Consider the following 24,316-nt stretch of genomic DNA (forward strand, 5'->3'; position numbering starts at 1 on the left):
CAATAGAATACAGGAACAGGCATTTCACAGAATAGGAAACAGAAATGGTCAAAAAACATTTAAGAAGGTGCTTGAATTGTGTCCCCCCAAAATATGTGTATCAATTTGGCTAAGCCATGATTCCCAGTATTGTGTGATTGTCCACCATTTTGTCATCTGACGTGATTTTCTTATGCGTTGTAAATCCTATCTCTATGATGTTAATCAGATGGGATTAGTGGCAGTTATGTTAATGAGGCAGGACTCAGTCTTCAAGATTAGATTGTGTTTTAAGCCAATCTCTTCTGAGATACAGAAAAGACAAACCAGCAGAGAGACATGGGGATCTCATGCCACCAAGAAAGTAGTGCCGGTAGCAGAGCGAATCCTTTGGATCCCAGGTCCCTGCACGGAGAAGCTCCTAGGCCGGAGGAAGATTGATGACAAGGACCTTCTTCCAGAGCCGACACAGAGAGAAAGCCTTTCCCTGGAGCTGGTGCCCTGAATTTGGCCTACTAGACTGTGAGAGAATAAACTTCTGTTTGTTAAAGCCATCCACTTGTAGGTTTTCTGTTATAGCAGCACTAGATAACTAAGACAGTGCTCAACCTCATTAAGAAGGAATATAATTTAAAACCACAAGAAAATTAAAAAAGTGAAAAAGTCTGATAATATTGTTGATGAGAATGTGGAGCAACAGGAACCGTCAAATACTATTATCAGAAAACAAATGGATACAATGAATCACTGTACAGAACAGTTTGGCATTATCTAGTAGAATTCAACATGTACATATGCTATTATCCAGCATTTCCACTCCATGTACACTAATCTCATATATATGCATTGTAAAACATGCAGAATGATGTTCCTAACAACATCATTTGTAAGAACAGAAAGCGGGAGACAACTCAAATAGCTATTGATAGACTGGATAAACTGTGCTATATTCATAACATGGAATACTATCTAGCAATGAAAATAAATTACAGCTATATGCATCAACATAAATAACAAAATGTTGAATACGAAAGCAAATCAAAAGGAGACTCAGTGTAATTCAAATTTTATAAGCCTCAAAATCAGTAAAGTTTAATAGATACAAATGCATAGGAATGATTAAGTACTAAATTCAGGATAGTGGTCACATGAGAGGGTAAAAAAACAAACAAACCAAACCCCCTGCCGTCGAGTCAATTCCGAGTCATAGCGACCCCACAGGACAGAGTAGAACTGCCCCATACGGTTTCCAGGAAGCAGCTGGTGGATTTGAACTGCTGACCTTAAAGGGGAATATAATGTGGGATAGGTACACAGGGAGCTTCAAAGGTATTGGTATTGCTTTATTTTCTAAACTGGGTGGTGGGTCCATGGGAGTTCATTTTATTACTCTTTATAATGTGTAAATGTTACATTCACTCTTTTGTATATATATTTTACAACAAAAGGTAAACAAAAGAAAAAAAATCACACAATCTTGTCTTTACCAACAGAGAAGAGTACTCTGTAGATTAATCCAATGACTGGTATAATTTTATTTCCAGATAAACTGTACTTAAAAAAGGGGAGGCTGGGGAGTGGGATAAAGGGAGTACACTCAAGCTGACATTATTTGTCATTTCCTATTTTTCTACCATCTTTGTAGTGTGGTGTTAATATTTATATTCCAAACTCAGACTCTTTTGAGAGTTAAAGCTGGAGTTATTAATAATATGTGAGAAAAGCTGGTGTAAAATCATCCCAGGCAAAACGGGATGCTGATCACTTCAAAGTTTCTTTAGAAAAAATGCATTTTGGTGATATAAATTTATCTTGGTTAAGTCTTGGGGCCTGAAGATGTTTACAAAACATTTCAACGGGAGCTGCAGAACAATTCCAGTGTTAGTCCTAAGTCAGGAATCCTAGATTCTACTCTCAGCTGTGAGCAGGCATATGGTTTATGCTCTCTGGCATAAGGCTGTGAACACTGCACTTACTGATTATTTAAATCACTTACTCACTGAGTACATTTACTTAGTGCTATGTGCCATGCACAGTGAAGGACCAGGGACACACAAAAATGTGGCAGGAAAACCGATAAACCTTTTTTGCAGGCTCAGAAACACATAACATGGGAGAGAAGGAATTCACATTAGAGTATCTGCTCTGTACTAGGGTTACTCAACTCACTCACAAATGTGTGAGAAGTGGAGTAGAAATGTGTCCAGATCTGCCTGAAAGCAGTGCTACATAGTACCTGGTACTTTCATTCTTCCCAATATAGAGAGGCTGGTAGTAGAATTCTTTGAACTGAAGTAACAGAAACAAACTCAAGCTAACCCAAGGAAGGAGGGAGGGAGGCAGGCAGGCGGGCATGTGCAGGAAATTTACTGAGCGGAATCCAGTGTACCTGAATCTCACGGATTAGAAATAGAACTGAAGTCCACCAGAACGCTCACCCCGTTTGTTTATCTATGTCAGCCTAACCTTTGCGTTCCGTTGACTGGCTTTCTATGCTCATTCTGGCCATTCCAGAACTCCTGTGTTTATATGTCACAATGTGATTTGACTCTAGTTCCAAATCTAAATTCCTGAGAGGGAACCTAATTGACTCAGCTTGGGTCAGGCATTCGCGTCTGGTGCAGCTGATTACGGCCTTGGCTTACCTGCCTCTTTGTATGGTGGTGGAGCGTAAGTTCCCAGAGAAAGGCAGGGGTGGAGGGGATTGATGTCATCTTAAATGCTGGGCAGACCTCTGAAGAGCTAACCACTACATGGGATGACAGTGAGCCCATTCTCAAAGGGAAACAGGATGGTTGCCTCCATTTACAAAAAGCAGTTATTCAAACTGAAATCCTATTCTCTTATTTCTTAGAATACATTGTTTCTACTTATACAAACCTATGTTAAAAAAAAAAAGTAATTTGAAGGTCACAGCTTGATTTTTTCATGTAACCACCTTTTGAATGCACATGAAAAATAGTTTCCTTTTAAATATAACTTCTATACAAATAACCAAATGTTCATTAATACCCATGGATAAGAATTAGCTCACAGATACCTGCCAGGTTGTATTAGGCTCTGTTTTCTTGGTGTTTATTAATTTTTGATGCAATAGCTGATTTTCTGATACCAAGTTAAAATAGACAAAGATGAGACCACTACATCATATGACCCAAGCACTTTTTGGGTGCCTTGTCAGTCACCAGATACTAAAATGTGTCCTTATAGGAACCTTCAGTCAATATATCTCCAGCTACATCATCAGCTAAAATGAAGTTTAAAGAGAACACAAAGTATTATGTGCCTTTAGCAAGCCTTAGCTTTGCTAGTTCACTTACAGTTCTGCCAGCTTGTTTAGAAGATGTAATTCTCAATACATCTTATAGTACTTGGAGCAAAAGCAAAGCTCACTGTGTACAACAGATACCTGAAATCAGAGGAAGCCAAGAACTTGAGATCACACATCAGTGCCCTGTCATAAGGGACTGTACGAATTCAGCTCTTACGACTCCAAGGAGGAGTTTATGCAAGCATCCCAACAGCATGGACCCAGGGCTGGAGAGCTGCTTTGGACCAGAAGACACTCTAGGCCTGCTGCCCTTGCGATTCCTTTCTCAGTGTGTTTGCTTTCTCTTTCTCATGGCATCTCTGCTTCTCTCTCTTCTTTGCCTCTCCCCATTTTCCAGCCAAATTCCCAACAAAGGTAATAACCTTTACCTCTAACTGAAGAGAGTCCTTCATGTAATGGCACCATTAGGCTGGTAGTCTTAGCCAGGTACCCATCTCTGGTTGAACCAATGTCTACCTTGGTCCAAAGAAAGGTCTAGTGTTGCTTCTGGTTTCATCTGGAAGGAGGATGTCAGACATGGCAGGCGTCATGGTTTAACTATGACATACCAAAGTAGCCCTCTACGTTCTGTCAAGCATCTAATATTCTAGATCCCAAATATATAAGGATAGTAGTAAAGGAATTTGCAATTCCAATCCACAAATTGTTTTAAAACTCCACAGAGATAGTATCTATCAACAAAAAAGAGTAGTCATAAAAATATAATATACAGTGAAACATATTTAATAGTAATATTAAAATAATCATTACATTTCCTCTCATTGCTGAAACCATGAAAGAATACGCTTTTTGTAATTAACTTTTTTTTATCATGCAAAAGGTATTTTTATTATACATTTGTAAGTACAGACTATATTTCAAAACAAGTTTCTATGGACTTCAAAAAGCCTAGACTCAGAGAAAGTGAAATTTATTTAAATACTATTAAAGTTACATTGTATGCTGCAGGCATACTCATATTCACAGTTTATAAAGGAAGAAAAACTAAACTTTAATGTCAGCTTTGAAACATACATTTTCAGTGAAACATTCACTAGGTAGGTTTGTTCTTCTACAATGAGAGGAAAGACATTTTGTAGGAGATGTTTTTTTGAAGAACAAACTCAACATGTCAGCAGCAGATTTTAGTTAAAACTAAATTGGAAACCAATGTTCTGAGTAACCAAAGTGCAAAGTTAGTTCTCCAGCTGAGAATGAAAAATGAGAGTATAAATTGGAAGGCTTCAGGGGACTTCATAGAGCATACTGTCCAGTGCCTTAGTATGAAACAAATATTAAAATATAATTCTCAAATTTATGATTTAAGAGCACAATTTTGATCTAGTCAATAAAATATATTCAGAGGCAGCAAAGGCAAATAATACCACTATTTATTGTTATTCCCAAGAACTGTGAGAACACAGCCTGACTTAAGCTGTCTTTCTGAAATCCAATGATGGAAAGCTTATGGAACACCACTATCTGTTAAACACAAGAAGTGCCAGTTTTTCACATTTGGATACAATGCTGAGTAACATAGTCACTGTTCCGGAAGACTTTTATTTGGGGGATGAAAAAAATTTCCAAAACAGACTCATGGCTTGGAAGTAGTGTTACCAGAGCAAGAGACTAGAAAGACACCATGAAATCCCCCTCAAGGTAATGCAGTGGTCCCATCTGATTGGTGTTAGACCAGCCAATCCTAGGACTTCTGACAACATGAGTCTTGACTTTTGAGAAAGAGAGAACAATTTATATATTTTTTAAAGTACATTTTAAAGCTAACTAAATAAAATTGTTTTAATTTAGCCTCATAATTAACTGTAGCATATTTACGTTATAGTCCCTTAATAAACAAAATGATCAATTTACCAATAAAGCATCTTCCTTCATACTCTAATCAGCAAATTTTATCTAACAATTTACAACTGATTAACAATCTGATTTTGCAATAATAGTCTTGTAATGTTACTTTAAAAGCATAAATTCCAGGTGTTATGCTATTGAAATTTAGTTTAACTTCAAAATTCACAGTATTGCTATGAAATAGACAGGTCCTGAGGTTCCAGAGAAGGGGGGAGTGAATTCATTCTTCATTTTAATTCTGGCAACGTGCAGGGAAGATCACAGAAATGATGGTCTCTGGGGTGTCGAATGAAAGGACTGTGGACTGGTATCAACACTCCAAACTGTACTTCAAGCTGAGACTTTTTAATACAGCTGTCCTATATATGTACAAATATATGCAAATACAAATATATACACACACTTTTTGACAAAAATGATGACAGCAATATACTTGACTCATTTTTTGCCAAATGAATTCTATTTGGTTAATAAATAAACCATTTTCTTTCCATCAATCTATCGAAGTCCAGACCAACTATGCAGATAGGATGCCCATCCTGAGGAACGGGAAGCATTTTCTTCCTCACCTTTGGAAAATTAAAAAAAAAAAACAAGTATTGAAATTTCTCAGTGCAAAATCTATATTCCAGAACCATTCCACAGTATAAGCAAATACGAATTTTTTTTAACTGATTATATGCTATCCTTTTGTTTTATAATTTAACTTCAAAACAGTGATATGCAATATGAAACAATCTAAACCTGAACCTTCAGATGGCTTAATAAAAAAATGAGCCACAAAAATTACGCAGAAATGACTTTACAGATAAACAATGTACATCAAGTGGTTGTCCCATTTTACTGCTGAGTGGTGTTCTGCTGTGTGCTGTATCACAGTTGATTCATTTATAAGCTGAAGGACATCTGGGCCGTTTCTAGTTTCAGCAATTGTGAATAAAGCTGCTATAAGCATTGTGAACAGGTTTCTAAGTAAAAAAAACTTCTTTGAGACATAATTCACATACCATATAAAATTCACATTTTTAAACTACCCTTCTGGGGTTTTTAGTATATTTACAACATTTGTGCACAGGTTTTTGGGTGAACATAGGTTTTCATTTCTCTCGGATATATACCTTGGAGTGGGATTATTACTGGATGATAAGCACATTTTAACTGTATAAGAAACTGCCAAGCTTTTCCAAGGTATTCCAAGGTTGTATTGTTTTGTATTTTATGAGTGTTCAATTGCTCTTTCAATCTTTTTTATGATCAACACAAATAAATCCTTAGAAGCAGTTTAAAGTTCAGAGAAATTCTGGGCTTCCAAAAAACGTTTCAGAAAGGGTTTCCCTTATTTCTTTTTAATATGATTTGTATATTAATACATGATATGAAATTTTTACAACTCTTTAAAAAAAGAACAAGTGAACACTCTTTTCATTACATGTCTTTTCTTCCACACCCACCCCCCAGAAATAACCATTATTAACTTAGTATGCATGCTTCCATGCATCTTTCTGCATTTTCATACACATATATGTGCCACAATAAAATCTCATTAGAGAAGCAGTTTAAAAAATTCAAAATGGAAAGCCTCTTTCTATAGTTTACAAGCCATTTTAATTTTTTTCTGTTAGCTGTCTGGTTTTATCAGTCTATTATCAGTTACGTATTGCTGCATGACGAGTACTACAAACTTAGCAGCTGAAAACATATTTCTCAGCTCGCAGTTTCTGTGGGTCAGGAGTTCAGGAGTGGCTTAGCAGGGGAATCTGTTTCAGAAGGCTGTAATCAAGGTGTTGACCAGGGCTGGGGTCTCATCTGAAGGCTGGATAGAGAAAGACTGCTGTCCACGCTTGCGGGGTAGTTGGCAGAACTGGGTTCCTTGAGGGCTGAAGTGATAACCTCAGCTGCTCGCGCGCTACTTAATGAGGCTGACCTCAGTTCCTTGCCACGTGAACTCTCCAACATGGCAGCTAGCTTCATCAGAGTGCAAGCTGAGAAGGCTCTCTCTAGACTTTGCCAGCAAGACAGAAGTCATAATCTCTTATAATCTAATCATGGAAGTGACATCCCATCCATCACCTTTGCTGTATTCTACAGGTTAGAAGCAAGTCACTTGATTGGTCTACATGGGGGTGGGGGGGAGCAGATTACACTACGGTATGAATGCTAGGAGGTGGGGATTATGGGGGAGGGTGCTCTTGCATCCCAAGTAGAAAAGAAACAACACAATCTTTGAACTGTGCTTAGAAGTCTGTCTTCCAAAATCTGAATGGATACATGCTTCTAGAAGGCTGGAGGAGATATTGTTTAGGGATGGACACCTGGGCACTGACTATGCTTTCTCCCATCAGAGAAGGAGGTGGCCTTGCTCCCAAGAATGAGAGTCTGATGACTGCAAACACTTGCCTAAACTGAAATGCACAGACTGCTGAATTTTCAAATGGAATGGGTGGTATACTCTCGAGTGGAAGACTTGTGACACAGGAGGAATTCACTGTGTTCTCCGATCTGGCAGGACCCTGCCCTGTGTAACCATTGTTACTGGCAGCTATAATGCCCTTAGACAAAGACCAGAGAAAAGTGGTGCAGAGCCAGGCTGCATTTGCTCCCGCCCTGAGTGGCTGCTCTCTTCCGATACGGTTTTCTATCTTCTGCAAATTCCATTAGGCACTTACAGTGCTGTGTGAGTGTGCATTCTCTTCCTGCTCATCTGGAGATAATAATAAAACAAAAGCCGTTGATAGTCTTTTCCCATTCTCATACTGGGTTATTGGTGTTTTCCTCTTTATTTGCTTCTAAAGAGTATTAGCCCTTGGTGTTTGTGTTTTGTAATAAGTAATACACATTTCCATAAAGTTTAACCTAGCTGGGGAGTAAAAGCTTTTAGCTCCCACGTGAGCAGCCAAGTTCAGATTCCAATTTTGCACAGAGAATTACTATATGGCTCTAACTTATTTGGGGGAGCAAAGCTGATTTACTATAAGCTGTATCTCAAGTAGAAAAGAAACAGTCTTTGAACTGTGCTGTTTTCTAATACGATAGGTTTCAGTTAACAGCATCTTCACTGCAAACAGAGGAGTAATCCACATTATATCAACTTCAGTTTTTGTTTTGGGACTAACGCCGCACTTCCAGTCATTTTCCCTTACCTAGTGATTGAACAGGCAGTTGAAAAACACTGTTAGAAACCACACAAAACCATACAGATCGTAAACACTGCTTCCAAGGAGAGGAAGCAGTCAAGAGGGACTGGTGTTCTTTGCTCCAATGGTTCTGTTTTCTTCAGGGCCTAGAAAGGTGGCTCTCAGACCCTCTCGCTGGCCCCCCACACTGTGCCGTGCTGGTTATCTTCAGGGGCTTGGTAATGAAATGTTCCTGATATGACCAGTGGGGCCTAGGGCTTATCTTTTACATGATGACAAGCTTCCTTTGCATGTCATTCCTGCTTGCATCTCAGACGTTCACTTAGTAAATTTACCTTAGGCTGCAAGTACCTCATTTAGAATTTCCAATAGAGGCGAATTCTTAAAAGTTTCTGCTTGTTAGAAAAGATCTTGAAAGATATTTTCACAAGGTTGGCAGTTATTTCTTTGAGCATACTGAAGATAACATCCCATCACTGCTATTTAAGTCCATTTTAAATCTATTACTCCTTTAAAGGGAATGAGGCAACGTGTCTTTTTTCTCTGAATGTTTTTGAGATTTTTTTTTTACAGTTTCACTTTTATGTGATCAGATGTGAACTTTATTTATTTTGCTTGAATTTTTTAAATTGTAAAAATATATATAACACATTTGTTAATTCAACATGTTGCCTGAAATTTATTGGGCTTTTTGAACCTGTGAATTGATATAACCAAAAACCAAACCCGTTGCCGTCGAGTCGATTCTGACTCATAGCAGTCCTACAGGACAGAGTAGAGCTGCCCTGTAGGGTTTCCAAGGAGCAGCTAGTGGATTCGAACTGCCGACCTTTTGGCTAGCAGCCGAGCTCTTAACCACATTCTTTTCAAATATTGTGTCTGTGCCAATCTCTTTCTTTTCCTTCTAGAATTCAATTATTAAATATACATTAGATGTCTTCATTCTATCCTCCGATTTTTATCCCCTCATCTGCTTTTTTTTTCCATCTTTTTGTTTCTCCATGCTGAATTCTGGATAATTCCTTCTGACCAATCTTCCAGTTTACTAGTTCTTTTAAGCCATATATAAATCTGCTCTAAACTATCACTGTTTTTAATTTTTATATGTTCTCTTTCATCTGCTCATATAGATAAGAGGCAAGAAGTAAATAATCTTTAAAAGGCAAAATAATTTAAATTTTTTAAGTGGGGTTTTCCTGTATATTTACAGGATTTAGCAAAAGTGTATCTCAGAATTCTGGGTTTCTAATGAACCTCTAAGGGAGCCCTGGTGGAACAAAGTTAAGCGCTTGGCTGTGAACTGAAAGGTTGGCAGTTAGAACCCAGCCAGTGGCTTCCCGGGAGAAAAGTCCTGGTGATGTGTTCCTGTAAAGTTTACAGACTAGAAAACCCTATGGGACAGTTCTACTCTGTTACACTGGGTTGTTATGAATAGAAAATCAACTCGGCACACAACATCACAGCAACAATGAACCTTCGGCTGTATCTTTTGTGGAATTACAAAAAAATCTGTTATTGGGACCCCTAGGTTAGTTTCTCTGAGCTCTTTCAATCAATGGACCTTGCACTTAAGGAGCCAGTTGGGCACTAGCTACATCTACATTACTTTATAAAGAAGCTCATCTTTTATAAGAGGGCTATTAGATATGCTATTTTGAGGTCACACTGTTACTCTACTGGAGGCTATGTTTTAACTTAAAAATACATACACCCTTTCTAAGTCCTGGTTCATTTTACAATAACAAAATAGGCTCAGCCATTCAAGACCCAGAATAAATCAAAATAGCACATAAAAGCAAATTCATAATTTAGAATAACTACATTATTAAAAATGTACATGATGTACTCGTATTTTGGATCTTAGGACAAAAGCGGCTATGTGGCTAAGGTAATGCATCCTATCGTTAGCAGACCTGAGATTACTATCAATGTCGAGTACGTTTCTCTCTCATCATCAGGAAGATGTATTATAAGAAAACATTTAAAGAAACCATGATCCTAGGTTTCTTTAGCACTCCTTATGAAGTATTTTTGCAAAAAACAGAAAACGACAACAACAAAAAGAAATTAAATCTGAATCTTCTCAGTCCCAGGATCAGGCGTTCTCCAAGCACACTGACCACATCAGGTACATCAGCATTTCCTGGGAGTTAGTTAAAAACGCAAATTCTGGACCCTAAAACAACCGACTGACTCAGAAACTGGGGTGGGGACTAGTGATTTGTTGTAGTAAGTGCTCCGGGTGATTTCGATGGATGCCTGCTCGATTTTGAGACCATTCCCTCAACCATGGTTTAATCAGCATTTACAGTTAAAGTCACCAACACAACGAGGCAATCAGACAAATCCATCCAGAGCATGGAAAATTTTACAGGACAAAGAACTGGCTTCTTCAATAAATAAATCAGATTTAAAAAAAGGAAAAACATGGAACTGTTCTGCCTCCTAAATCTTTTTTAATCTAAAACAAATTTAATATGTGAATTTTATTTGAACCACAATGTGACAAATCAACTGAAAAAGACATTATTGAGATAAATGCGGACATTTAAAAATGGGCTAGGTATCAGATATTAAGCAAATATTATTAATTTTGCTATAGTGGATATGTTTAAAAAAATTTCCATTTCTTAGAAATCCATACTGACTTTTTTATGATAAAATGACATGATATCTGAGATATGCTTTAAAACATTCCAGAAGAATAAAGAGCTTTGGTGGGGAATAAATTAACAAGATTCCCAACCCACTGATAATTGCTGAATTTGGGTGATGGGGCACAAGGATATTCATTATACTGTTTTCTCTACTTCTGCGTATTTGTGAAAATATCATTTAAGAGTTTAAAAAATTATTCAAAAATAAGAGATACATGAGACTGACAACTGCACACACTAACTGAACATCACTAAAAGTGGGACAACTACACATTTTCTGACTACTGATGTGATGCCTGGGAAAGTACACCACCACCACCTATGAAGTGTTTCTGTCCCCGCCCCTCGGCTCTTTCCTAATTTTACCTGGATCAGAGATCTGAGTTCCAATTTGCAGGCAGTATTGGAACAAGTTAAACAATATCTTGAAGTACCAAATCGAGAACACAGGACATTCTACAGGACAAACAACCAGTTTCTTGAACAAATAAATTGCACATTAAAAGAGGGACGTGCAATAATTACCGATCTAAAAAAAAACTTAAAAAACATCAACCAAATACAATGTGTGAAACCCATCTGGCATCGTGTAAGAAAACAATTTTGTGATGATCAAGAAAAATCGAACACAGACTGGGTATAGATGGCATATGAATTCAATACACACTGAAGTATTTACTGGTGAAATGATATGATGTGTGGGATTTACTTTTAGTATCTCTAGCTCTCCCTTACTCCTATCAAAGAAGTGAGTGCAAGATGAAACAAAATTGCCCATGAATTGGAAATTGTTAAAGATGGGTGACAGGTACAAGGGCTCATTGACTATTTTTTTCTGTATGCCTGACAATGACAACAATAAAAACACTTAAAAACAAAAAAAACCTGATCCTTAAGGTGCAGTTTGAAATCAGGAAACTACAGGAGCTGAATGTAAAGTATTTCAAAGCAGTTTATGAAATCACGGTATTAAATCTAGTTGATATGAAAATAAATCAGAAAACAAAACCCACTGCCATCAAGTCAATGCCATAAACTCTAAATAGAGCTGCATTCACCTGGGAAAACTGACTACTAGATACAGACCAGTGTTGACCATGTGCTCTCTAAGTTGCCCCTAGCCTATTTGGAAGTGGGAGGCAGGAAGAGGGGTGAAATAGGAGAGGAACAAGCCAACACACTTTAAAAAGTATGATACAAAACACAACCATATTCTTTGATAGGACCAAAGGGAAGTATCAACAATCCAGTTTTCAAAGATGTAGTAGATCAGACTAAGCACTATATTGGATTTTGCTGAATGTTAAAATTACATACATGTACTATAAAACCCATTGCCATCGAGTTGATTCCGACTCATAGCAATCCTACAGGACAGGGCAGAACTGCCCCATAGGGTTTCCAGGGCTGTAATCTTTATAGAAGCAGACCGCTACATCTTTCTCCAGTTGCTGGGTTTGAACTGCTGACCTTTCAGTTAGCGGCCAAGTGCTTAACCACTGCACCACACATCAAGGCTCCTTCATGTATACTATAGTTGCCCTATAACGTACTATAAACTAAAAAAAAAAACAAACCATTGCCGTGGAGTCGATTCCGGCTCATAGCAACCTTATAGGACACAGGAGAACTGCCTCATAGGGTTTCCAAGGAGAGGCTGGTGGATTCAAACTGCCGACCTTTGGGTTAGCAGCCAAGCTTTTAAGCACTGTGCCACTAGGGCTTCATAACATATTATAGTTGCCCTATAATGTCAAAAAGTCAGCTTTTCAATAGTGTGCAGATTACACATCATAGAAAAAAATGCAAATGAACAGATGTTATATGTTATAGTCTAGTGTTGTGAAAAAGATTGTAAGCACAAAGTCTCAACCACAAGACCAACAGGTCGTTTAAGTTATAAAATAAAAATTGTAAGACTCCTTTCACGCACCTTGAGCAATTACAGTCAGTTTTCCCTTTTCTTCCGGGCTGAGCTGCAACATCGTATCTATAACAGGAAGAAGCCTCTCTCTCTCACTACCTGGTTTAAGGAAGATAAACTGTAGCAAGACATTCTTCAAGTATTCCAGGTTAGCGACAGATTTCTCTCGTTCTTGATTTCTTTCCAATCTTCTTATTTCACTTTTGAGAAGCTGGTGTTAAAGAAATGAGTTAAAATAGGTGTTAGGAACTTGTGACGGAACATGACAGACTAGGACCCTGCAAAACGCTAGTAACGGAGAGGAAAAGAGTGGATGAGAGATACCAGGAAATTCCCAGCAGACAGGAAGCAGATGCAGCAGACGCAGAAGTGGAGGCCAACTCAGTCCAGCAGATTACCAAGCACGACGGATAAGAGGGAAGGACGCATCTTTCAAAACCAAAGAGAAGCTCCCGTCTAGAAGCACATGGTATCACGGAAACTGGGGCTGACAACAGGGGATTGATGGAAAGCCCACACAAGAAGCAATGAGAGCCGTGGGATGGTGCCACGAAGCTCCCTCCCCGTTCTGTTCTCCAGAGACTCAACCAGGGCTTGGGGCTCTGGGGGAAGACACTGTGAGGCAGGCGAGCCAGGGCCTGAAAACGGGGTGCTGACGTGAATGCCTGCATCCACCACTCTCTCTTTCCACCGCCTGCTTCTCAGAACACCAGGAAGTGAAGACGTCCACAGTAAAATCACGTTTACGTGATGAACAGTGCGTTACGTCAGTGCAGGAGAGAGCAAGAATTCAGGAAATGTTAAGACAATAGAAAATCCCACCAGAAAATGGGTCAAAGTACCAAAGGGATGATATGAAAAAGAGTCTTTGAGGAAGATTTCATATTATTTTATTTCTACATTTCTACATAGTGTTAAATGTTGTTATAGTTCATTTTAGTTTAGTCCAGGAAAGCTGGCCAACTCTGACCTAAAACCTACGGTAATTTTAAAAAATAAGGTCTAAGAAATCATGAGCGTGAGTGCAAATTTGTGGAAATATTTAACATTTAAATACTCACTTAGGTTCACTGGTTAGCTAGTGATTTGTTAGGCATGATAATGTTACTTTGACTATGTGTGAAAATGTTATCTTGTGAGACACACACTAAAGTATTTATCAGTGGGATGTCATGATATGTATAATTTACTTAAAAATACTTCAGCATTAAAAAAAGAATTCAGCATTAAAAAGATTAATTTGACAAAGACAGTTGGTGGCCTGCAGAGGCAGGACAAATCTATGTGGGGCAGCCCTGCATCGGGGAGAAGAAGGATGTGCTTTTCAGACTAACTGTGTTCCTAGATGTTTTTGGTATCTACTTTAAATAGGAAAAATGTCCTATGTTCCTTTGCCACCTCTGCCCACAATCTCTGTTAAATAGTTTAGTATGATGAACATCAGCTGAGTGATTTGAACTGTAAGTGCTCCATGGTTTATCTTCAGAATGTAAGGACCCACACCTATTTATAAGTTTTATATAAGTGTATGTGGAACAATGACTTGTGAACCTCTATCTTATTTCTAAAACTTAGAGCTTCTTACAAAAGTTGGGATTAAAACAGTCTCTATATATTAGATATAAAAGCAATCAATATTTCTCAGCTAATAGGAGTCTAATATCATGAAGAATCAAGACGTTATGGATCCATCTGAAATGTGAGTTTTTAAACTGGGGGTGGGGTGGGGTGGGGTGGGGGGAGACATGGAGGGTCAAGAAAACCCAGTCAGCTCAGAGCGTGTTCTGGGTAGCTAGGTTTTTTGAGTGTACCTTAATTTGCTCCATAAGGATGGCATTAGTTGCTTCTGTTTCCCGAAGCAGGCCATTTAAGTGATCGGCACTTTTTGTGGTGGAATGGAGTTTCTGAACCAACTCTTCTTTGGTAAATTCAGCATGCCATAAAGGAGGCTCTGTAACATATTTTTTCAGATATTTTCAAAATTAGATACTACACATGAAGATTCTAAATAAGAAAAACGTTTAGAGATATTTTACTTATGCAATATTATATAGGTTCTCTCTCTTTGCCATTCATCTATTCAACATACCTCAGTTAAAAAATTACATGTTGAATATAACACAAAATCAGACAGTCTGTTTTAAAGCATATAATCTAAGTGAATACAAGTCTTATGAGACCCAATTTGGAAATTTGTTAGGCTTGTGTTTATAGGATGTTTTATTACTCGTTTTTTCTACACATCTATTAATGCCTCAAAAACTTATGTCATTTCACCTACAAGTGAGGGAAGAATTAACACTACTGATGACTTATACCATTGACTCCTTGTATATGAAGTGGGGTAGGTATCATTCAAATTTTACAGATGAGGCAACAGGCTCAGAGTAAATTAAGCAATTCTGGCAAAAATCACAAAGCCAAGGGTGATTCAAGAGTCTGATGCCACCATCCAAACACTATCAACTTCACCTGAAGGTACTATGACTTGCAATTTCAATGCTCCTACCATAAATAGTCAATGACCATGGATACAAACTGGCCTTACTCCAGATGATCCTGAAACTTCAGAAGGATGACAAACAGACTCTTCCTGAATTATGGACATTAATATTCATTTTAGATAAAGTAAAAAATATACCAAAATGTTAATATATTTAATAAGCAAAATTCAGTACAACTACTTCACAAAGAGGAATAAATGGAAATTGTTAATTTCTTGGAAGGGTGAGAGAATAGTTTATTCTACTTTTTATTATCACTACAGAACTTTCAAAGGAGCCCTGGTGGTACAACAGTTAAGCGCTTGGCTGCTAACCAAAAGGTTGGCAGTTCAAACCCACTCAGCAGCTGTGTGGAAGAAAGACCTGTCGATCTGCTTCCATAAAGATTACAGCTTAGAAAACCCTTGGGGCAGTTCTACTCTGTCACATGGGATTGCTATGAATCAGTATTGACTTGACCGTACCCAACAACAACAACACAGAACTTCCAACCATCTATTTCTTGCTCAAGCGTAGGGCAAAGGTTGCATTTTATCTGGAAAAAGTTAATACCAAAAGAAATTTAACTGGAGTGACTCAAAAAAGCATTTAAAACTTGTATTATAACACTTACTAAGCAATGCAGCAAAATTAAACAAGACAAGCATATAAAAAAAGTAATGTACCAAGGTGAGTTTCAGGAGAATTAAGAAGCTGCTCTAAAGACAGTGTGTGGGTGCTGGTGGAAGACACAGACTCAGCATCAGTTGTCTCCATCCCTTCTCCTTCCTCCCTGGTTATGGTATGCATGTCCAGAGGGGGAAGGTCTGTGTTTCTCCTTTCTCGAAGGTTCTTCAAAGGTTGGTGGGAAGAGGCTGGACCTATTAAATTTATTTTTTAAAGGGTACATGTGAGATTGTTCAAAACCGTTGAAGTCAACCTTAACAGAGATACACAATAAAATTAAAATGATCCTGGGGATGTCAAATTATAAGGTGGGGAAATACAATAACCAGAAGACAAGTATATAGTGTAGAAAAAGAAAAGCATTTCTAAGACAGGCCTAAAAATTTACTTACTGAACTTTTAATCACTTAAATCATTTTAGCAGAAAGTATAAATTAATCGCTACTAGCTACATAAGGAGCCCTGCTGGCGCAATGGGTAAGTGCTTGGCTGCTAACCGAAAAGTTGGCAGTTCCAACTTACCAGCCACTCTGCGGGAGAAAAGACCTGGCGATCTGCTCCCGTAAAGATTACAGCCTAGGAAACCCTATGGGGCAGTTCTCCTCTGTCACATGGGGTTGCCAGGAGACGGAATCGACTCCACAGCACACAACAACAGTAGCTACATAAGACAAACTGTTAAGTAACACAAAGTTCATAATATGGTACTACTCATTTTTAGTAATTTAGGGTAGAGGGCAATACTGTAGCTAAATATGGGTAGAAATTCTAAAACTAGAGTCTAGCTATTTTTGAGAAGTAGATATTTTAGATAGTTGTGTATTTTCTGACACAACACACTTGTTGAAATTTGCTTCCCAGAAGTTCCTGTGACCATCTGCACGTACACTATCTCTGCTGGGTTCCTACAGCCTACTCACTGCTTACCTACCGTGTTCCAACAAGAGCCCCGAATCCAGGGGTGGCGGTGGGTAATAGTTGATTCTATTTCCTGGGCTTGCTGATAACAACACTTGCATAGAACTTTAAGGCTTATAAGACACTTTCAAATACATTAATTAATCCCAAGAAACCTGAAGTTCAGAGAAATGAAATGACTTTGCCCAAAGTCTCATAGCTACATTAAGGACTAGAATTCAAACCCCGATCTTTTAATCTCAAATTCCGTTTACTTTCTATTCCATGAAGTTGCCACTCTTGCTCTTTCAAACCATAGCCCTCTGGCTGCCCGTGCTGAAGTATTTTCCTTGACTGCTGTTATTCTGCTAACTGCTTACTCCACACACCACTGCTGACTCCTAGATTACATCTCCCGTGCAATCTGTGTTTGCCTGGATGCTTACTCTGTTGACTCTTCGCGTACAATAAATTATCTTGAAGCTGCTTTCTGCCTGACAAGTGACTCCTAGCTGTCAATGTCCTAGCGATAATTTCAATGGGAAACAAAATACCATCAACTTACTATTAAAATACAGCCTCATTTTGGCTGATACTTTTCCATTTCTCCCCAGAAGGAGAATGGCAGATATTGGATGTGGATGAACTAACATTCCACCTAATTATGAATTAGAAAGGGAAGTAGCTGTATGAGTCAAGAAACTCTAAAAGTTCAGTGCTGCTTGACTGTTCTAGTCACTTGCTCTCTGCGTAATGTTTCTAACTAGAAAACAGGAGTTAGACACACATCACGGGACTGAAAGAAATATGCTGAAGTCAGATAAAAGGAAACACTCCTTTACCTGGAGGCTAATAAATACATGAAACTCAGAATTCTAAGAGGTTACACAGACTACTGTTAGTATAATCAAGAAGGGTTCAAATATATTCCCAACAAGCAAGTCCAAAATTCATTAATTACAGAAATGAAACTAGTTGCCACCTACTAAAATTTATACTTTCTTATGAATTCTGTGAAGATGTATTTAAGTGTCATAAATAAGACAAGGACATAAACAACTCATACTCCCAGGAGTGCATACGTACTTCTTGTGGCAGGTTCACTCTTCAGCTGGAACAGCTGAGCTTCCACCTTGGAAAGCTGCTGCTGTAAAGTCTCCATCGTCTTTCTGTGCTCTTCCTGCAAATGTCGCACTTGATCATGGAAACTGTTGCGAAGGACCTCGTTCTGGGATGTTAGCTGACTCACAGTCTGCACATGTTCAGACTTCATTGCCATGTTCTCTGATTGTACTGAACACAACCTAACGATGAGAGAAACTTCCTTTGTAAGATCTTTCAACTTTTTATGCTGACTCAGCCTTTCTCAGCAAGTTCTATGAGGGAAACGAAGCCCTAATGTCTCAAGGCATCTGTTGCATGTATGAACTAACTTCTCTTCTACGCATCGATACTAGCGCTAACTGTGAACAACCCTGGCAGGATTGACACTGGTTGTCATCTAGTTCAAATGATCTTTTGTGAATCATCGTTCAGACGAGGAACCTTGGTTGAAAACTGTTCTGTGATTCCGGTGAGGGATTCTTTTCATGGTTTATCAGAAAATAGGACTGTATTTAAAACATAAAATGAATATACTTTTAATTAGACCACTTCTTCAGGTCATCTTATGTGGTAGCTCATATAAATGTATGATTAAACTATCTTTCTCTATTACCCTGAAAATGGGAAACACTTCTGGTTCACAAAGAAAGGCTTCAAGGAAACTATCTCTTTTTAAGTCAATTAAAATGAAACCCTAAAGTTGTTTTCCAAAGCCTGCTACACATCTGGATCACTGGAGTACCCTGTTAAAGACAAGAGACATTGAGTGCTCATCCTAGAGCTAGATTCTTAAATCCCACATTTGGAAATGAACAACTGAGCTAATGGAAGTTCACTGTTCTCTTTCAGTTCTTGAAGAGTGTTTATATTAGCTGGACCCCTCTGGTCAATGCAAACATTAGCTGACCAGTCTAATTACCACATTCTTGTGGAGTTGTTTTATAATCTCATGCTAGCGTTCTTACACAGAGAAGGTACAAATATCAAAATAGTTAAAAAGCAGAAAGTATATACGTGTTAGCAGTATTATCTGCAGATTATAAAGCCAAGAAAATCCAAGTGCTTTCACTTTTAAGGCTAGCATAAGATTAGGTATGTGTTGTAAGCATATATGAAATATATGACTTATCCTAACATCCTTGATGAAAGATGCTGAACAAAGAATTCTCCTTTTACTCAGTCTAAGATTTAACAAATACTGCCACCCAATTTCATTATTAAACCAAAAAACCGGGCCCTGTTGGGCTGATTCTGACTCTTAGCGAGCCTACAGGACAGAACAGAACTGCCCCATAAGGTTTCCAAGGAGCGGCTGGTGGATTCAGAGTCCCAAACTTTTTGCTTAAGAAGCTCAGCTCTTAACCACTGTGCCACCAGGGCTCTGTAATTTCTTTATTACAGGAGTTCAAATTTCCACATCCACAACAGCCTGTATATTTTGCCAATCAATGTCCCTATGATATATTTAAAATATTACAATGATTAACAAAAGTGTAACAATATGACAAGTTGAAGATAGAGTTGCAAAGATAAGCTCCAGATTCTTTTTCACTCAGCAGCTATTTGAATGTTTTCCTCTAGAAAGAGAGAAAAATGCTTATAATTTAACACTTGGGTTGGAGAGTAGTGTCTTTTTTGGGAATACCCTGGTCATAAAAGCCAAAGGAGCTACAGAATACTGGATGAACAGCTGAGCATTGATTGTTCTGGAGAACGCTGAATAGAAAACCAATCAAAAGGGGGAGCTTCAAGGTAGACTAAACCAAGTCACCAAGAATTTAGAAATATCTATTTCTTATTTTCACATCTGTATTTATTCCATGCAACGATGCATTTGGAGTTCCAACAAAGAAATACTTGACTGCCTGGTACAACTAGTGTTGGAGCTACTAACAAGCTTACTTTTCCCGGAGTTCGGCCTCTTTGGACACAGTTTCCTGCAGCATCTTGTTGTGCCTTTCCAGCAGAGTGTCGTGTTCAGACTGCAAGGTCTGAAGTTCAGATATAGTCATCTGTAAATTACTCTGAGTGTCTTGTAATTTGATTTTTAGCTGGTCAATCAGCATTTCCAGGTGTTCCCTAAAACAGATATAAACCATTTAAAAATTTTTTTTGAAAGAGGTGAACCTGCAATTTTTCAATGTCATTATTATTATGGGTGACTCTAAAGAAAACAATCAAAGGAATTCAGAGATCAGTATGAAGTATAATGCAAAAACACTACAGTCAGATTTCAGATCTTAGGTACTAAAGATTTACAAAAATGTCTCTGAATTTATGAATTTCATATGTAAACAGAGTAGACCATAACATGGCATCAAAGTAGCTTATTTTATGTTACAGGACTATGTAATTAGTAAAAAAGAAAAATCACATAGATGTTGTGAAAGTATTACATTAGATCAAGTTATAGTAAAATAAAATCCCTGAAGAAAAGCAAGTAGTCTTTTTAGACTTAAGAATAAAAAACTAGTTGGAAATCAAATAGTTAAAATACAGACTTCTACCACGATTAGTAGAATACATGGTTAGATTCCTATTAAAAAAAAAAAAAAAAAAGGTACTTAATGTGTAAGAAGTAGAAGGAACTTAAAACATTTACATTCAGGTAACTTGAACCCACAATTCAGACATGACTGTAAGATGACTCTTACAAATAGTGAGTTTTGTATTTATTCACTAAATGTGTCAATAATCAATCTTAGCTTTAAAATGAGCTCACTGTTTGTAGAGAAAATATCTCACCATTTTTCAGCCTACAGTCCCCGTAGTTAACACTTCTAAACAAAAAGTTCCAGCAGATAAACATACAACATGCAGGATATTTAGTCCTGTTTAGAACAGTGAGAGCCAGATGTAAAACTGCTTTGAACACACATGCCAGAGAACTCCCTTGCTATATCTTCTCCCAAGCATATTTTTGAGTAATTTACGATCCACATACTAACTAGGTTTAAAGAAGCATTAAACAACTTACTATTCAAACAGTAATCGAGATGGTCACAAATTTGTTTTAAGGGGAAAATTTAATTCTAGAACAAAATTTGGTTCTTAAGACTTTTTGAAATAAGTAAAATGTTTTAAAGTAACTTCTGTTTGGCAAATTAATGCCTGTATTCTTACCAGATCGTACTAAGACGAGACTGAAGTACGCAGCTTGCATCTTATAGACCATCCCCTGGTTTCCCTGCTCACTCTAACACAGCTTTTTGAGTTTTAGTGCCCTTTGTAGTGAAGTTTCTCTGTCACCATTCTGGAGACACAGTGAAGCTGAGAAATTATTTTATTGTCAAAAGAAATCCAAGTAGGGTTTTCAACCTACTTGCGAAGAACCTGCCTTGGTGGGAAAAACCCCTACATGTTTCTTTCGGTTTAGACTTTACCTTTCCTGTTTTGCTCCGTCGGTTTCAGCCTGAGACATGGATTTATTTTTCTGTTGTCTTAGAACGTTATGAACTCGGACCTTGTAGCTTTCAAATTCAGAAGTTACAGCCGCTTGTTCTGCCTATGAACATTTAAAACAGAGAAAAAAGTTTTTCTATTGCACTTTCTGTTGGAACATGATCCTACTATTTTCTTTTGGAGATTAATGAATTGAGATGAAAATATGTTTTTGAAAATGAGAAAATGGCTCATATTCTTTTCAGCCCAGTGATTAATTTCACTAAAAAGTACACTCTTATTGGTTTTAAACTTTTTTAAAATTAAACCTTTGAATGATATAATTTTCTCCTACAAGATGTTTCTACTGTATTCAGAATGGTGGTAGATTAATTTAGACCCATAAATTTTATAATGGCACTTTGTTTTTGAAACTTTAAAAGATCTTCACTTATGATAACTTCTCTTTTTATAAATGTAAGGAGAATTAATTTTAAAAAAATGGAGTTACAAACTAAAAATAGCACTATCATTTCTCAGATGTTATTTTAGCCAGCTGATGGACCCAGCAATTCTATTCCTAAATATACACCCAAAAGACTTAAAACAGACACTTGTACCTCAGTAAGAGAAACAAAGTCCTGATACGTGCTACAGTATGGAGCCTGAAGACATTATGCTGAGTAAAATAAGCCAACCACAAAAGGACAAATATTGTACGACCTCACTTACATAAAAAGACATGAAAAGGCAAAACAACAACAAAAAAACCCATTCCTTAGCTTAACTAGTAAAGAATGTCTGCCTTGAGCACTGTGCTCTTTTAAGAAATATCTGTATGGGATCAAACGGAAAACAGCAACTTGAAAGACTAGTTAGGAAACTTAGGGGTCAGTGAGCTTATGTTAATGGGGGAAGGAACAACTCAGCAAAGGAGGGTGAGAATGGTTGCACAACTTGAAGAATGCAATCAATGTCACTAAATGGTACATGGAGAAACTACTGAATTGGTGTACGTTCTGCTGTGTATATCCTCAACAACAGTACAGGAAATTATTAAAAAAAAAAAGAAATTAAGTTGCCTGAACCTCAGTTTTCAAAAAAGAGTTGTATAAGTGAAATTTAAGGTGTTCCACTTTCCTGCAGAGACTGATAAGAGCTGAACCTTTAACAAAAACTACTGTACTGTATCTAATTTTTTTGTATGCTGAAGAAAGCAGGCCCCCCTCAGCCACTCTATTAGAATATTATAATTATTACATAACAATTACCTAACAAAAAAGTATATAACAATTTTCTAATAAGAAAATTAAAAAAAAAAAGTAAATTTTCTGACACAAAGAAATTGCAAAACAAGGTTGGAATGGAAAACAATATGTGCTCATGTTTTCCCCCTGCAAAAAAAGTTATCAGTGATTGTTATGGCTTGGGGTGGGGTTGGGGGTTAGGATCCTATGACCTGAGGGAGGTATCCGTTCAGTAAGTGCCCTTAAATGACCATAAAGTACTAACAATCGCGAACACAATCCTTGAGGAAACAGCTTACTGGTTGGTAACTGTGACCAGGCAGTACCTTAGTGGTGTGACACTCTTCTTGCAAGGCTGTGATTTTTTGCTGGTAGGCACTCAGTGTGCGCTGGTGTTGTTCTGCAGACGTCTTCAGGTGCTCGTGAATTCTGTGTTTCTCAGATGTTATTTCTGCCAGCTCAATCTAGGACAAAAGTCTTTGAATTAGGCTCTAGTAAATCAGGACTGCACAGGTTAAACAGCTTTTCCTTAAAACACAAACCTGAGGCTTGAGATGTAAGTATGTGTAATAAACATAACTAAATTAGTGGAATATTTATATTTACTATTATTGAAAGAATAAAGACAATACGAGCAGGGGAACATTTTCTCAATAAGCAATTTAGTTTTCCTTAAACTAAAATCAATTGTCCATCATTAAAAAAATCCCAGACTACATGTTACATTTCCGAGCTTAATTAAATATCTCAAGACATTATATTAATGTGCTTTTAAGACTATTTTATAAACTAATTCTTGTGACTGCAATATCATTCAGAAAGTTCAGATGCAGGTTTGGGGCTGTTGTTATTTTCTTTTGCAGTATTCTTTGTGTATTATGAACTTTCAAATACATGAAAATAATCTAGCTAGACAGCATCCCACTTATATGCCATACTTGATTCATTGCTTCTACTTCCTAAAAATGTTGAGGAATCTTGCTCGATAGAATATTCAGAAAAATCCCTAAATGGTACCTTACTTCTCCAAGGAAAGTTTCTAAAATCTTCCTAAAAAGTAAAAAGAATCTTACTTTATAGACTTCAACTTGCTGCTGGCTTGCCTCCAGCTCACCCTTTAAAGATGCTTGAAGTATTAAGTGATCACTTTCCTACAGAATTAAGAATTTTGGTTAAAAATTAAAAAAAAAAAAAGTTATCATAAATATACTATGAAAATGTTTTAAATTTAAAACCAAGAAATTAACATACTGCTTGCTTTGAATCTGCCAGTTCTTTTTTGGTTTTCACAAGCAATTGCTTGATTTTGGTGTTTTTTTCTTCATATTGTTGCACTGAAGACTGTAATGAAGCTGGTGGAGGAAGCAATTTCAACAGAAAGAGATGAAACAAGTTTTGTGAGTAATTTTAAATACACAAATAACAAGTCTTTTAAAAAATTTTTTTTTATTGTTGTAGTTTAAATGAAGTTTACATTTCAAGTTAGTCTCCCATACAAAAATTTATACAGAGGGAGGGGCAAGATGGCGGTCTAGGCAGAAGCACCACGCCGTCCCTCCACAACAAAGATCCGGAAAACTAAGCCAAACAGAGAATCAACAATCCTGAAACCCTAGAACATCAAATGAAGAGATAAAGAACTCAGCC

The 24,316-nt window shown here is 37.4% G+C and overlaps 1 protein-coding gene across 2 annotated transcripts in view; it reads right to left on the bottom strand.

Annotated features, from left to right (window-relative positions):
- Positions 1–2,886: 2,886 nt before the first annotated feature.
- Positions 2,887–24,316, bottom strand: part of GCC2 (GRIP and coiled-coil domain containing 2) — a 49,356-nt gene continuing 27,926 nt past the window's right edge. The window contains exons 9-18 of one of the 2 annotated variants that reach the window (XM_023733750.1): positions 23,921–24,021; positions 23,743–23,820; positions 22,996–23,133; positions 21,425–21,546; positions 19,944–20,120; positions 18,024–18,241; positions 16,040–16,234; positions 14,682–14,821; positions 12,880–13,081; positions 2,887–5,724 (exon numbers count right to left, since the gene is read on the bottom strand). In XM_023733750.1, coding sequence (XP_023589518.1) covers positions 5,654–5,724; positions 12,880–13,081; positions 14,682–14,821; positions 16,040–16,234; positions 18,024–18,241; positions 19,944–20,120; positions 21,425–21,546; positions 22,996–23,133; positions 23,743–23,820; positions 23,921–24,021 — 1,442 coding nt within the window. In that variant the 3' untranslated portion in view covers positions 2,887–5,653. The remainder of the gene's footprint in view (positions 5,725–12,879; positions 13,082–14,681; positions 14,822–16,039; positions 16,235–18,023; positions 18,242–19,943; positions 20,121–21,424; positions 21,547–22,995; positions 23,134–23,742; positions 23,821–23,920; positions 24,022–24,316) is intronic. The other variant, XM_023733754.1, reaches the window with a different exon arrangement.

The sequence above is a fragment of the Trichechus manatus genome, unplaced genomic scaffold (assembly GCF_000243295.1).
Source record: "Trichechus manatus latirostris isolate Lorelei unplaced genomic scaffold, TriManLat1.0 scaffold00004, whole genome shotgun sequence".
Lineage (NCBI taxonomy): Eukaryota > Metazoa > Chordata > Mammalia > Sirenia > Trichechidae > Trichechus > Trichechus manatus.